Below are 15,372 nucleotides of genomic sequence, written 5' to 3'. Positions count from 1 at the left end.
GGTGGTGGTGGTGTGTGTGTGTGTGTGTGTGTATGTGGTATGTGGGTGGTGGTGGTGGTGGTGTGTGTGTGCATGTGCTGAAATGCCCCTTAAGAACAGTACAAATCACATATTCTAATTGTTAGCTACTATCTCCTGGGATTACTTGGAATCAATTTAATCATTAATTGTTTAGAGAGATGGGAGTAGAGTTCTTATCTAAGATAGGTGTTTCTGCTAAGGGATGAGGGACATCCCCATAACTGTATAGTTTCCTAGATGGAAACGAAGGTGATTGCGTAAAGGATGCTGTGTCCAGGTTAGTTTTTGATTCTCATTGCTGCATCTAGCACCCAGTTCCCAGTCCGGGTGCCGTGGGGGTAGGAACTGTATGCTGCCAGAGACTTTTAGGCTTCAATAGGAGAGCTGCCACTTCTGATTTGTGGTGGGGAGTGAAGTCTTTGAGGTCCAGGCTGTCTGCTCTTTTTACACTAGAAGTGTGGTTATTAGGCTACGGCCTATTTTTCAGTATGACCGCACAGTATGACCTGATAGGAAAATATCATCCCAGCAGGTGCTGCTGGGGCTCCAGGGTTCACACTGCTTCTGTTCTCTCTGCAGCACAGTACTTCGCCAGCACCATGATCATCGTGGGCCTCTCTGTGGTGGTGACAGTGATTGTGCTGCGGTATCACCACCATGACCCTGATGGTGGCAAAATGCCTAAATGGGTAGGTCTTGTGCCTCTGTGGAGTTACAACTTTCCCTGAGGGGGTGGTTTAGTGCTCCTAAACAGACTCCACCCCTCTGTATGTCTCTGAGGATGGTGCATCAGCGATGGCAGTGTGAAACACTGCCATGCCAGATCAGGACTCCACACTGACTGCTTCTGTATCTTGTTAGCATTGTTCTTTAAGTGCTCTCCCACTGATGAGTACTTTGTAGTCCGTTGAAGGAACTGGGAGAGTGGCTGTGAAGCAACATGGCTGGAGCTGCACAGCCGACTGAGGAATGAAAAGAAAGAACTAGAATGAGTGTTTCTCAGTATCCTGCAGAGCACCAGTTCCTGAACTCTTGGCAATAGAGCAGTCTGAAAGTGTCCCCGCTCCTGGTAGAAATAGTATAGCACTTACACAGAACCTACACGCATCCTCCAGTGTAGTACAGAGCATCTCCAGATGTTCACACGTATTCCTGATGTGTCAATGCCATTTCAGTCATTCTTAGGCTATATTGTTTAGGGAATGCTATAAGAAAATTATCTGTACATGTTCAAGTACACATTCAGGTTTTCTTTTTCCTAAGGTTATTTTTTAGAATTAGTAAGGACAGAAACCAGTGCTGCAGAGGGCCAAGTTTCTACCCAATCCCATGATATAACATGAATAGTTCCCAGTGGACAACAGACAGAGAACAAAAGGAAATGGCTGAGATCTTAGCCCAGGGTATGTCATCACTTCCCTATGCCTGCAAGCATCAGACCAGCACGTTTAGCTTCTGATGCTCACATGCCATGCCGTCTTTAGAATACAGCATCTGGAGCTGATACCCAGAGACGTCGACTAGGGCTTAGTCTGAGGCCAGACTTCTTCCACCTTGCCAGAATGTAACCCAAGGTAGAAGGGAACTGCCCTAACCCCCCACCATAGTGATCCTTGCAAATATCTCCGTCTTTCTGCCTAAAGATAAGAAGAGCAGCCCTCTCTATCCCCTGTCTGAAGACCCATTCAATAGCACTCAAGTCCAAAAAGAAATCTAGGAATCAACCATGTGTCAAACACAGCATAAAGCAAAGGATGCATTTAGATTCCCCAGTAGAGCAAAGGGCTTCTAGCCTTTTGAATACAATCATTGTGCAATAGCTTACAGTGGCCTAACTTGGGAAAGGGAACCTTTTATTTTTCCAGTGGCCTCGTAAAAGTACTAGTTCTCCTTTTATTCTACTTGCCTTATACACATAATAAAATCCCACATAAAGTTCATAGCACCAGCTGTAGCATGTGCTCAGCCTCAATGCTTCTGTCACAAATGCCACTTCTGCATTCCAGGATCCTTGTTTTAGAAGTCATCAGTCCAATTACAGAGCTTCCGTACATTCACCTACATTCCCCTTTCTTAGTATCGTGATACTCTATGGCAAACTAAGTGAGGTGCGACTTTTGTGTCTTTCTGCCTATCCATCATTTGAAGCAGATTACACATTACCTGTTTCAAAAGCAGGAGTAAAATCAACATTAGACATAAAGAAGTCTGCCTCCTATTTTGCTCCTATCCTTTGTAACCACAAATATTGATAACCATTTTAATGAATTCCCTATTTTTCCTTTAGTGTTTATGTAAAAAAAAAACCCAAAAAACAAACTCTCATACTTCTTTAAGTATTTTGGCTGTGAAGATAAAGGAACTGATACACTGAGACACAAAGCCATTTTTTTTTAATAAAACTGGTACCACTTTATTCTCCTGGCATCTTAATTAAGAACATTTGTCTATTACAAGCCTCTCAGAAATAAAAGGTCGTTAAAACCAATTGGCTGCAAGTTAAAACATAAGTGTATATGTCTCATTTTATAAAGCATGCGACATTTTTCACTCATTCGATGTGTCTTTGAAATATAAGCAGTCTCCAGGGGACTCTTATTATGATTTGTTGCTATTATGAAGAATATGCCGGGTGCAATGGCATTATGTGACATTTGCACAAGTAACAACAAAACTGTAGGCTAACAGAAGAGGTCATGGGCACGGTTTGATAAGTACTGACAGAATAATTCCATATTTGGAGATGTGCTGTCCTTGAAAGCTAATGATCTGGGCCATGGAATTCAAAATAGACTTAGTGACATAGATGATAGTAGTTGCAGATGCATCTCAGATAGCACACAGACCTGCCCTTGTGACAGGAGAGGTGCCCAACCTACTCAGCTCCTGTGTGCACAGCTGCCTCTGGATTCAGACTCACATATAGGTTGACAGCCTCTTTTGAGCTCTAGCGCCGGCCTTCTAGGGTCTTCTAAAGAAGATTCGGTTATGAGATAGGCATTTTGAAGAGGACCCGGGTTTCCTTTGGTAGATGCTTGCAGCAGTTTTGACACCATAAGGGGCTGACCTTGATCCCGTTCAGTATCTTTTTTGAGCCTCAGTTTATCTGTAAAATGGGGGCTTTGTTCTCATTTCATGTCTCCTGAATGACTGAGCTAGATCCAAGCTCATGAGAAGGTAGCTGTGCCTCTGCTTCTTCCTAATCTTGAAAAATCCATGCAGCGGTGAGCTTTCCTCAGCATAGTCTGCCACTTGAAGCATAAGGCTGTGACAGGCTGCCCAGCTGTGAGGAACCTAAGCTTGACCTTTCTTGTGCCTCTCACTCCTTATCCACAGACCTGATATTTGCAATTTTTGATAAGATGCTGTAAAAATGACTGCCAAAGAGTGAAGGACGACAGACATGAACTTCACAACTTGTGCCTTCCCCTACACACGAGAGGCTAGAGAAATTTTCCTATGATCATGTCGAGATCTCATTGTTGTAGGACAAGGTCCACAGTTTACACACTGAGACTGTCTTCAAGGATCTTCTTTGTCCAGATCAGCTGTCTCAAAACACAAAACCTATAAACTCGAAGAGTAACTTTTCGTTGTTTATGGATCAGACATTGTATGTTTATAAAACACTGAGGGCCACATTGATCAACTAGGATTCCAATACCTAACTACAGCTGTCAGCCTTTTAAAATTAATTTATATAAGAATGAGGGTTTTAAACCTAGATACTAATGCTCATGCCAGCAAGATTCTGTTGAAGGGACCCTGATATTGCGGCCTCTTGTGACGCTATGCCAGTGCCGAAGTGGATGCTCACAGCCAGCTACTGGATGGAACACAGGGTCCCCAATGGAGGAGCTAGAGAAAGTACCCAAGGAACTGAAGGGGGCTGCAACCCTATAGGTGGAACAACAACAGGAACTAACCAGTACCCCCGGGGTTTGTGTTTCTAGCTGCATATGTAGCAGAAGATGGCCTAATCGGCCATCACTGGGAAGAGAGGCCCCTTGGTCTTGCAAACTTTATATGACCCAGCACAAGGGAAGGACTGGGCCAAGTAGTGGGAGTGGGTGGGTAGGGGAGCAGGGACGGGGGNGGGGTGGGTATAGGGAACTTTCAGGATAGCATTTGAAATGTAAATAAAGAAAATAATAATAATAAAAAAAATAAAAAAATAAAATTAATCTGAAGCACAAATAAAAAAAGAAAGAATGAGGGTTTTGTTTGTTTTAGGCAATTCTTGTTTATACCCACTCACTCATGCACTTATTAGGTGCGCACCAGCAGGGGGCATTGTTGTCTTCGAGCCTTCATGGCCTGTACTATTCATAAGAAGTGTACTAACACCTGCTTCTGTCTTTCCAGCATACTGTCCCACCCATGGTCTTACTCACTCATCATCATAGCCTAATGGGTTGGGTTAGAAACACCTAAACTTTGTTCCTTCCATATTAATCTTCCTTTCATATTAATGTTTTGATCATAGGACTTAGAAGCCCAGTAGCCCTGGGTTTAAACAAGCTACTTCATGTCTTTGCCTTAAACAACCTGGCCTATGGGTTACAACATGTCCTCTCAACTCCTGGGGGACAGATTAGAGATTATCACCCTCGTTTTCTGTTTCTCATTGATTCTCTTGGTAATTTTAGCCCAACCTTGAACACCAACTTTGCAAAGATACACATTTACTCATAAGAGTTGTGGTTATGTGAAGTTAGAACCCTGAAGTTGTTCCAAGCTAGGAGTCTGACATATTGCAGAGCCTCTCTTAGCTCATAGTGACCTTGCAGGGGCACTTACAGTCTGCATGGGAGCCGGGGAATGAGAATTTAAAAAAAAATAAAAAATTTTAAAAAAGGAAGGCCTGGGAAAGAAATGGTGTTCTCTGTATACACATCTCAGACATCCTTATTGTACTGGCTAGTTTTGTGTCAACTTGACACAGCTGGAGTTATCACATAGAAAGGAGCTTTAGTTGGGGAAATGCCCCCATGAGATCCAGCTGTGGAGCATTTTTCTCAACTAGTGATCAAGGGAGAGAGGCCCCTTGTGGGTGGGACCATCTCTGGGCTGGTAGTCTAGGATTCTATAAGAGAGCAGGCTGAGCAAGCCAGGGGAAGCAAGCCAGTAAAGAACATCCCTTCATGGCTTCTGCATCAGCTCCTGCTTTCTGACCTGCTTGAGTTCCAGTCCTGCATCCTTTGGCGATCAGCAGCAGTATGGATAAGCCAAATAAACACTTTCCTCCCCAACTTGCTTCTTGGTCATGATGTTTGTGTAGGAATAGAAACCCTGACTAAGACACTTACCTAACCAGGTGCCTTTTTCTCTCACCAAGGGTGCAGTATGTCTACCCTGAGGGAACTTCAGCTTGTTCCCCCAGTGCTAAACCTACATAGGTCATATTCTCTCATATTTGACTCCATTCTTGCCAGGTTTCCTCGCTGATGTGCTGTATAAAATCACTGAGAATATAGGAGATCCTGTTTTCCCTACAATCTGTAAAGCAGGTCTTCCACTGTGGGGGTCACACTGCTGTGGGGGCGCAGCTGACAGACAACTCTGAGGTGCTCTTGACATCCTCTTGTCTTTGCAGACCAGGATCATTCTTCTGAACTGGTGTGCGTGGTTTCTGCGCATGAAGAGGCCGGGAGAGGACAAGGTGCGGCCGGCGTGTCAGCACAAGCCTCGGCGGCGCTGTAGCCTGGCCAGTGTGGAGCTGAGCGCAGGTGCTGGGCCACCCACCAGCAATGGCAACCTGCTCTACATTGGCTTCCGAGGCCTGGAGGGCATGCACTGTGCCCCAACTCCAGACTCTGGGGTCGTGTGTGGTCGTTTGGCCTGCTCCCCAGCACATGATGAGCACCTCATACATGGTACGCACTCCTCTGATGGGGACCCTGACCTGGCCAAGATCCTGGAGGAGGTCCGCTACATCGCCAACCGCTTCCGCTGCCAGGATGAGAGTGAGGTGATCTGCAGTGAGTGGAAGTTTGCGGCCTGTGTGGTGGACCGCTTGTGCCTCATGGCCTTTTCAGTCTTTACCATCATCTGCACCATCGGCATCCTCATGTCAGCCCCAAACTTTGTGGAGGCTGTGTCCAAAGACTTTGCTTAATGTTATCATGTAGGAAATGCACAGATAAGAGAATCTGGAGGATGAGAATTGGGGTCCTAACTCTACATTGTCATAAATGGAAGAACTCTGAGGTAGCCCTGTCGCTGTCGGTCTTGAGATTTATCTTCCTGGTTACTTTAACTAAAAAGATCCCAGCAGCTTCTGTTTACTTTTCTTGCACTCATCACTGGCATATCATTGTGCTCGGCAGAGGCACTATGTGGTCATTTGCCCACTCTCGATAGCCCTACAGGGTAGATCTTAGTGGCTCTAGTAGCCCAGTCGAGGCCTGTCCAGTTGGTGGCACATGCCTGCATGCCTCTTGTCATGGGCTCACACGAGAATTGGCTGTCTGCCTTTGCCATGCACAGACCCAGGCTGAAACCAATGCAATGCAGAGCACTTCCCACTGGATCCATTTCAACAGCTACCTTGCAAAAGGAAGTCAAATACAAATTCAAACTACAAACCTCTCTGCTACTTACTTTCTCTGTGATTTAACTTCTATCTATCTATCTATCTATCTATCTATCTATCTATCTATCTATCTATCTATCTATCTAATCTTTGTCTTTATCAATGACAACTTTATACCAGGGAGAAAGTTGGCCTTCTAAATGATGTTTTGCAGGCTAATTCCTGTAGATGTGTCCTAACAAATTACCACACAGGTTGTGTCAGTTCAAAACTAGGACTCACCCTGGCCAAAAGGGTTTTGAGGCTTTGGACCCTGTAGATGTTAGATGACCCCCAAGCTTCACACTGCTTCCTTGTCCTGAGGAGTTAAATGAATTTGTTTGTACAAAACCTGAAAGGCAAATAGAGTTCTGAGTGTTAACTAAGGAATAGCAGCTGAAGCTTACGTAAACTTTGTGTGTTGTGTGCGTGTGTGTTTGTGTGTGTGTGTGTGTGTTGAAAATAGAAGTGTGTTAATTGCTCTGCATGTCAGACTCCACAAGTTTTCGAAGTTTTTGCATCTGTACTGCTGCACACCAAGTGGACATACCCTTTATGGAAGCAGTTTAGTCCCCTCTGGGCTCCTGTGTGACAGGAGCTAGGGAGAGATGATGTTGCTGATCACTCATCTAGGTACAAAGCTGGTTGTCTCAGGATTTGGCTTCTGAGGGTCTGCCTTCCTGTGGCTTCAGAGGCAAAGGTCACTTGGGGTCAGTGCATGGATTCACTGGAGATGGGGTAGGGGTGATGTTGTTTGTATGGTTTTTTTCCTTCTTCTGAGCTAGGGTCCCTCTGGCTATATAGCTCATGCCAGTCTGTTTGTATTTCACATCTTTATTTGTTAATGAGGTGAGAGTATTTTTCCCCAAGAAAAGCTTTTCCTGTTTGATAGTGTTGTTGAGCTTCTTGGGGATTAAAACTACATGACACTTCTGAAGCGCCCAGACATTTTAAGCTTCTGACTCCAGAAATGAAATCATGAGAGAAGGTTAGATTTCTCAGAATAACAAAAACCAACCAAACAAAAATTCACATTTTCCCAGCCATTAATTTCACTATAGGAAGATGAAGGCTTGGTGGTACCCTGTGTGTATGTGGGCATGTGCATGTATGCACTGTGTGTGTGTGTGTGTGTGTGTGTGTGTGTGTGTGTATGTGTGGCTGAAGAGAGGACATAGGATAGAGTGCCATGGATAAATCTGGAGACTGTTGGTTTCAGCACCCATCATCTGGAGCAGGGTTATTCCCAGCGTGCATCTGTTGCATACATTATCAACAAATTATATAAAATATTTTGCTGGCATTATGCTTTTTGATTAAAGTAACTAGAAACAAATAGATATGTTTTGATACCTAAAGACCAGGCTTTGTGTCTTCCTGTTAAAAACTGAACCCTAGCCATTGCTTTGACTATCTGAGTAATTATTGTCATTATAAAAATAATGATAAAGAATAGCTGTGCTCATAGTTAGGTGTGTATGGTTCAAAATAGTCTCTCCTTGCTCCCGTTTCCTCCTAGGGACAGTTTTAGAGGAAAAGAAAGGGAAGGTGGGAGCAGAGAGAGGGAGGAGAACATGGAGAGACTTTGTCATTGCTTTCCTAGACCTCATGTTTGCAAGGTGCTAGGCACCTAGTCTTTTGTCCTAGAGAGGCTTCCATACTGGTCTAAAGGTCTACCTCATTCCTCTTAATATTTGCTTAGAGTTCCCCTCCATTGGTGGCTTATAATCTATTGGATCAGACTTTCGGTGATGAACACATAGCTGGCTGCAATATTTCCAAGTTTTATTTTTATACACAAGTCTCTATAGTTAGCATTTTGGTGCATAATTTGCCAAAGTTTCTGTGTATAAATTCCAATTTAGAAATGGAACTATTGGATCTAAGACGATGTAAGACTTCAGATAAGTACATTGAGCTGGTCCTCCAGGAACTGGTCAGTGGATGCCCCTATCCAAAGTTAAAGGGTCAGATTCTCAGCTTTATGCTGTTAAATGTTTTCAAATTTAATTTTCCCTTCCCAGTCTGACAGGTAAAAATGATGAGGCAAAACCATTCCGATTTTAGTTCATTTTACCATGGACAAGGATGAAGTTTTCATATATATATATATATATATATATTGGTAATTTCAGTTTTGTAATATTTATATCTTTAATATGAATTTCAGTTTTTTTATTCTTTTAACTTATTTGCCATTTGTTTTTTATGGTCTTCATTGATTGCATGTTTATATTAGAAAATTTAAAACTCTGTGTTTTTAGTTTATTTATGTTTTCCTTTGTAGAACATGATTGCCCTCTAGGTTTGAAGAGGCCTTCCTGCATTGAAATTACAAATAAATTAGTTATAATTTCTTTTGAAATCTTAACATTTCTACTTGTTCGCCTTTATAGCTTTTTATTCTTTAAAATTCATTATAGTAAATACAGATAAAGATTTAGTTGTTTATCTCCAAGAGTGGTCACTGGTACACAAACATACAATATAGCATTTCTGTAATGCAGTGAGACTCCATGCTGTTTAGATTGTTACCTTTGGTGTAAACTATGTTTCGCCAAGTGCTGTTCTGTTCCATTGATTAATCTGTCTCAATGCTGTTGATTTTCCAAAGTTTTCTTGGTATTATCAGAAATGGATAACATTTTCTGATAATGGATACATTATTTTAAATGGATACTATTTTCTGATCCCTCCCTCTTATTCTTTGTGTTATGGACTAGGGTCACAATGGATTCATACAGCAGGTCTTTCTGTTTGGGAGCACTACAATTGGGAGTACCACAATGTCAACTTGTACTCAAATCTAGTATTACAGCAGTCAGTAGGGCAATCAGAAAAGCCCTATACTTTTCTTGCTGTTCATATCTGGCTATCTTATCAGTTGGTTACCATTTTCACTTATCTTTTTCTTTTTAGCCAAATATATAGGACAATGGTTGGGTTTTGTATGTTAATGTCAAATAATTAGTCACCATAATCGTGGTTGTTTTGTTTCTAAGATTTCCCTTTAACTCATTTCCCCCAATATCTTTATTTCATTTTCTATTGAATTGCACTTGAGAATGGTAATTGGATTGTTTGCATACTTGTCTTGTTCTTAATGTTGATGGGTGTTTTAATGATGCACAACTTTACTTGTATGAAGACATGTATTTTCTTCATCATAATAAAAATTATACATGTATCCTCTCAACTATTACTGTTGTCTGGAAAAATGGAGATGGTATCTTTCTGTTAAAGCCTTCCCAGTATGCATAGAAAGGACCAGAAACTTCAGTTTTCCTCAGTAGAAGGTTTTATTAACAGAATACTTAAGGGGAGATCATTAATATATTCCTAGGTGATGCCTACATTGCCTTACGATTTTGACTGTCCATAGCATGCTTTGTGTACCATTGCATTCAATCAATTGGATGAAAAATATTCAAAAGTCACATCTTTACCGAACATATGCAGCTTTTCTTCTTGTTGCTATTCCATTGTTAGTGCAATATAGCAAACACATATCATTTACACTATAAGTAAACCACAGATGGTATAATATAAATAAGAGGGTATATGGGGGTTATTTCCAAATACCACACCACTTTATAGGAGGGCTTTCTCATACTTTTGTATGAATGGGAGTTCCTGTCCTAAGAACACTGAGGAATGATTCAAATTGATTTTAGTTAATTTTTGCTTAAGTTGGCAAGAACTATCTAAGAGCTGTCTAAGAGCTGGATTTCTCCCATCAAACATATTAGAACTTTTGGTGTCCATTTTAATTGTGTGTGTGTGTGTGTGTGTGTGTGTGTGTGTGTTTTCTAGACAGGAACTATTTCAGTATCCCAGGCTGGTCTGTAACTCAAAATTCTCCTGTTTCAGCTTTATGTGCTGGACTATAGGAATGTACCACCATAGCTGGTTTTAGTTGCATATTTTATTTTAAAATTAATCACATCAATTTTTGAATAGAGTTGCATAGTTTTCAACGAAAGCTTTAGGATTTCTGACTTGGTTTGTATTTGAGGATATTTTTTCACTTTTAATTGTGTGTATTTTTCTTTCATCTATGCTTAATGATTTGAATACACATACATACACACAAACACAGGTATTTGGGCACAGATAATTAGATATCACTATACAAGTCTACCTGCTCCTGGGTCCTATCTGCCCCTGGACTGACCTTACACTTGGTAGTTTCAGCAGAAGACAGGTGTCCTTGTTAGCTTTCTATGCTGTGATAAACACCATGATGGAAAGCAACATAGGGAGGAAACAGTTTAGTTGTTTTGCACTCCCACACCGAGTCCATCAGTGAGGGATATGGGTACAGAAACTCAAGGGAGCTCTGGAGCAGACTCTGGAGGAATGCTGCTTAATGGCTTGCCATCATGTCTTGCTCAGCCTGCCTCCTCCCTGCTAACCGCCAAAAGACTTCTCTGTCTAATATATGATAGCTCTGGCTTTCCTGCAACAGCCAGGTCTTTGTAGACCAGGCTGGCTTCAAACACACTGAGATGTGCCTGCCCTGCGTCTCTCAAGTACTGGGATTAAAGGAATGCATCCTTGGCACTCTCAGAGCCTGAACCACCAACTGAAGAACATACATGGGCTGCACCTAGGCCTCCCTACACATATGTAGCAGATGTGCAGCTTGGTCTTCATGTGGGTTCCCAACAACTGGAGTGGGGGCTGTCCCAAAGCTGTTACCTGTCCATGGGATGTGCTCTACTAGCCGGGCTGCCTTGTCTGGCCTCAGAGGGAGAGGAAGAGCCTCACAGAGACTTGAAGTTGGGGGGGGGATAGCCAGGAGGCCCCCATCTGCTCAGAGAGGGGGGATGGGTGGGAGATGAACTTTGTTGGGGGTGACTGGCAAGGGGAGAGTGAATAAATAAAAAAAATATATTATTTATTAAAAAAAAAAAAGAAGACTCTCCCGGGGTGGGGCACCACCTGCAGTGGATTTGGCTATGCCACATCAGTCATTTATCAAGATAATGCCCCACAGCATTATGTAGAAGCCACTCTGATTTGATGGACGAACTCTTCTAGTTGAGTTCCCTCCTCCCAGATGACAGTAAATTGGGTCAAGTTGACAAGAACAACAACATAACAACCAATAGCACAACAGGGCAGTGCAAGCCACAGTTGCTGGAGGTGCAGTCCTTCTTCATCCCCACTCAAGGGATATGAACTCCTTAAGATATGAACTCTTAAGATATGAACTCCTGCTGAATGCTGGGAACCATTGAGGCAAACCAGTCAGACAGCAGGGATGTGCCAGATGTTCATCCCACCACAAGAGCAGCTAAAAGAAAGACTCCCCCCCCCCCCAGACACCTTCACCATAGCACTCTCCCTCAGACACCTTCCTTTCTCGAGAATTGTACATTCCCTTGTTCTTTCATAGATGGAATGCTTCCTGGTTCTCTCCAAACTGACCTTGCCACTGTAGACCCCATCTTTTTGGCCTTCTGATGTAGTTCCCACCTCATGGGTTGGAAAAGGAGCCCCAAAGTCTTGGCTTCTTGAGGTGCTATCTGCAGTTCAGTCTCTATAAGTCTCTGCTAATCCCCACATTGTCAGTGTAGTCTACTTTGGGAGTAAAAAGAATAAGAAACACTCCACAGTTTGGCCCAGGTCATCACCACTTCTTGTCTGTCTCTTTGTCATGTAAGATCAGGTATCTTTCTTAAATTTAGTTTGGGGTGTGTGTGTGTGTGTGGTCATGTGTCTGACCAAATTTTCGAAGTTTGAGGCTGATATTGCGTATCTTCCTCAATCACTCTCAACTTTATTTCTTGAGATATCAAGAAAATAAATCTCAGTGGATGCCTGACAGGTCCTTACCTGCTATGTGGAAGCAACCAACTGATTCTCCTGAGCACTCTCCTGACGTTTCTCAAGGATTCCCACAACTACTGACTTTCCAGCATCTGCTGAGTGTCCTATGAATTTAGCTTAGATCCTGACACTCACTACAGACAAAGTAGGACAGACTGAACAGGGCTCAGACTCACAGGTGTATCCCTTCCCTTGAGAAGAAAAAGTGGTGACTCCAACCCACCCACAACTGCCAGATTTGACTCCAAAATAGGGGTTTCTGTAAGCCCCTTCGAAGGTCTGAACTTAGGAGCATATTTTAATTGCCTTTAGTGTTATTAAAAGGCGTCCTCCTCCAGGGGAGCAATTTGGATTTGATGCACAAGTAAGGTGTGGGTTGCTGGGATACACTTATGGGGCCTCCCTATGCAGCTCAGAGCACCATCCCCCATCACATCTCTGTGCTCAGCAACCCAAAACACAGAGAGTCTGCTATTCAGGAAAGTTTATGGGGGTTTTTCTAGGCAAGCCCCCACTTCCAGTTCCACTTCTTCCCAGGCAGATGGGCTAAGAGAGTCTGCAGGGTTTGATCATGGCTTGGTCATTCTGTCATCTTGTTGCTACCCAGGAGTCCACCTAGAGCCATTTTACTAGAACAAAACCCACTCACTCCTCTCTCCTAGAGCATTAAAGGGTTAGAGTCTCTGTGCCAGTGGCTTGGCTAAGGACCAAGTTAGAACAAATGCCGCTCATCACTCATCTCTCAGGAAATGACAAATCCAAGGCCTTCAGTAACCATAATGAGGAAGTGGGGCCATTTTATTGTATTCTTTACTATTGCATATCGATTTTTATTTTATTTTTATTATTCTAACACACTTAGTTTTAGGTTTATCTTGAATATATATTTACCTTTTGATATGAATTATACATATATATCTATATATATCTTTTTAATCTCTGAAATCATCACTTTTTGGATCCTATTTTGGAGTTTTTCTTTTTTTTTTTTTTTTTTTTTGTCTTTTTGGAATATGTGCTGTCCTTTTGGTAAAAAATGTAATGTTTGTTTTTTGTGTTACAGAGGTTGCCTTGATAATTCTACATAGACTTGAATCTATCCATAATGTATCATGATTATAGTCTCTGTTACTTTTTATGTTTTATCTTAAACCCTAGCTTATTATTAGCAGTTTCATTGCTTTTCATCCTTTTCTATAGTTTCTTGCATACTTTTCCATTATATACTTCAATATTTCTCAATTCACAGCGGAGTCTCATAGCTGTCCTTTAGGGCAAATTGAGAGATGTTGAGGAGAATGTGGAAATTAATTCATTTTGCATGTAATCTTGTTTCACCAATTGTGATAATGTAATTATCTTTGTTGCTTTTACAATTTCACAAGTTATATTTACCTTCTGAAAATTCATTTCTTTTCATCACATAAACTATGTAAATATATGCAAAATGTATTTCTATCTTTTTTTCTCATTTTGGGTCCTGTGTATAATTACGTCTTATTCATGTCTATCGCCTTGGAAATCTGAAACTTTTCCTCTATGCTTCTAAGTTGTTTTCTTGGCAACTCCATTCCCCTCAGTTTCAGTTTTTCATACGTTCAATTATCAAGTCTATTCTGAAATGATGGTAGCTATGGCTCTCCATTTGTTTCCAGAGTTCTACAGTTCCCTTTCATTGAATTCCTGCCTTTATCTTTTCTCTGTCCTAATCAGTTTCTCATAAGATTCTTATGCCCGGTGTTGGAAAATATCCTTCTCTTTGCTGAGCCATATTTGCAATGGGAGATTTATCTTTCCCCACTTCCTGCCTCATTCTTTATCCTCAGGTCTCCAGATGTGCCCTAGCATGGCTACCTTACCTAGTTCCATCTCGCTTTTGTTTGAACTGGACAGCTCGGCAGGGTCCTTCTATTTCTTCTGAAAGAGCTTTCTCCCTGAGCCCTCTAATCATCCTTGCACTTAGGCTCTAACTGGCTCATGTGTGCCCTCTTATCTTTGCCACTTTGTGAGGTTTTTGAGAGGAAGATCAGCCTGCAGTTCATTGGTCCTAGACTTTTCTGTCCAAGGCTGCCACTGTTGGTGGTCTGTTTAGGGCCAGTGATACCTCATCTATCACCCTGGAAAGTGTCTTGCATTGTTGGTCATTTCTCCATTCCAGCATGGATCTCCACTGTCTTTCATCTGGCAGGGTTGGTTTTTCACCTATCTTATTTCAAGCTTTCTTTCCTAGAGTGTTTTCCAACCCTTATCCTTAAATGCATTTCTAATCAGGGCAAAAGGATAGTGTATCCATTTCATTTGGCTGTTAGGACTGGCAGTTGGTGGTGACAGGTCACTCAAATGCCTTCTGGTTGTGATCAGAGGAGATACCCATGAGATAAAGAGCTCTGGAATCTTTCTTCTGTCTGAAAGGTTCTCTGGGGACATAAAGGCTTTTTAATTCATTGGCTTTCTTGACTCCTTGCTCCACGTCACAAAATTGGCAGTGTCGGTTGTGGACTAGGATTTGAGTACAGCTGTTCCTCAAGTCGTGATGGATGAAGTAACATTTCCATCAGCCAGCTGCGAGATGAAAATACTCTAAGTGTCTAAAACATGGAATATACTTAACCCAGCAACACTGCAGTTTAGCAACACAGTCCACTGAAGAGCACTGACTGGTTAAAAGTTGTCCATGATTGCTCAGCACCAAGAGAATGCATTGCTGAGGGAATCACCAGCCGGAGATACAAACAAAATTTAAAATTCAAAGTAGGTATTTTGCTGAGTGTAATTCTGTTTGTACCACCACAAAATTTTCAAGAGGCCAGGGGTTTGAAGGAATATGTAGGCTGGGGTAGGGTCACACTGAGGATATGACTATCAGCTTTCAGCCCACACCATTCACCTGTCTTTCCTGCATTTTGACTGTTTACTATAGATTTAATATTTTAAAAGTCTAT

The 15,372-nt window shown here is 42.1% G+C and overlaps 1 protein-coding gene across 2 annotated transcripts in view; it reads left to right on the top strand.

The window, feature by feature from the left end:
• The window catches only part of Chrna7 (cholinergic receptor nicotinic alpha 7 subunit), a 115,701-nt gene extending 105,979 nt beyond the window's left edge, over positions 1-9,722 (top strand). For both annotated transcript variants that reach the window (XM_021200421.2, XM_029547548.1), the window contains 2 exons: positions 601-710; positions 5,618-9,722. In XM_021200421.2, the coding sequence (XP_021056080.1) occupies positions 601-710; positions 5,618-6,139 (632 nt within the window). In that variant the 3' untranslated portion in view covers positions 6,140-9,722. The remainder of the gene's footprint in view (positions 1-600; positions 711-5,617) is intronic.
• The last annotated feature ends 5,650 nt before the right edge of the window (positions 9,723-15,372 follow it).

This window comes from Mus pahari, chromosome 1 (genome assembly GCF_900095145.1).
Source record: "Mus pahari chromosome 1, PAHARI_EIJ_v1.1, whole genome shotgun sequence".
NCBI classification, from domain to species: Eukaryota; Metazoa; Chordata; class Mammalia; order Rodentia; family Muridae; genus Mus; species Mus pahari.
Note: the sequence above shows the minus strand (reverse complement) of the source record. Positions and strands in the feature narration are given on the sequence as shown.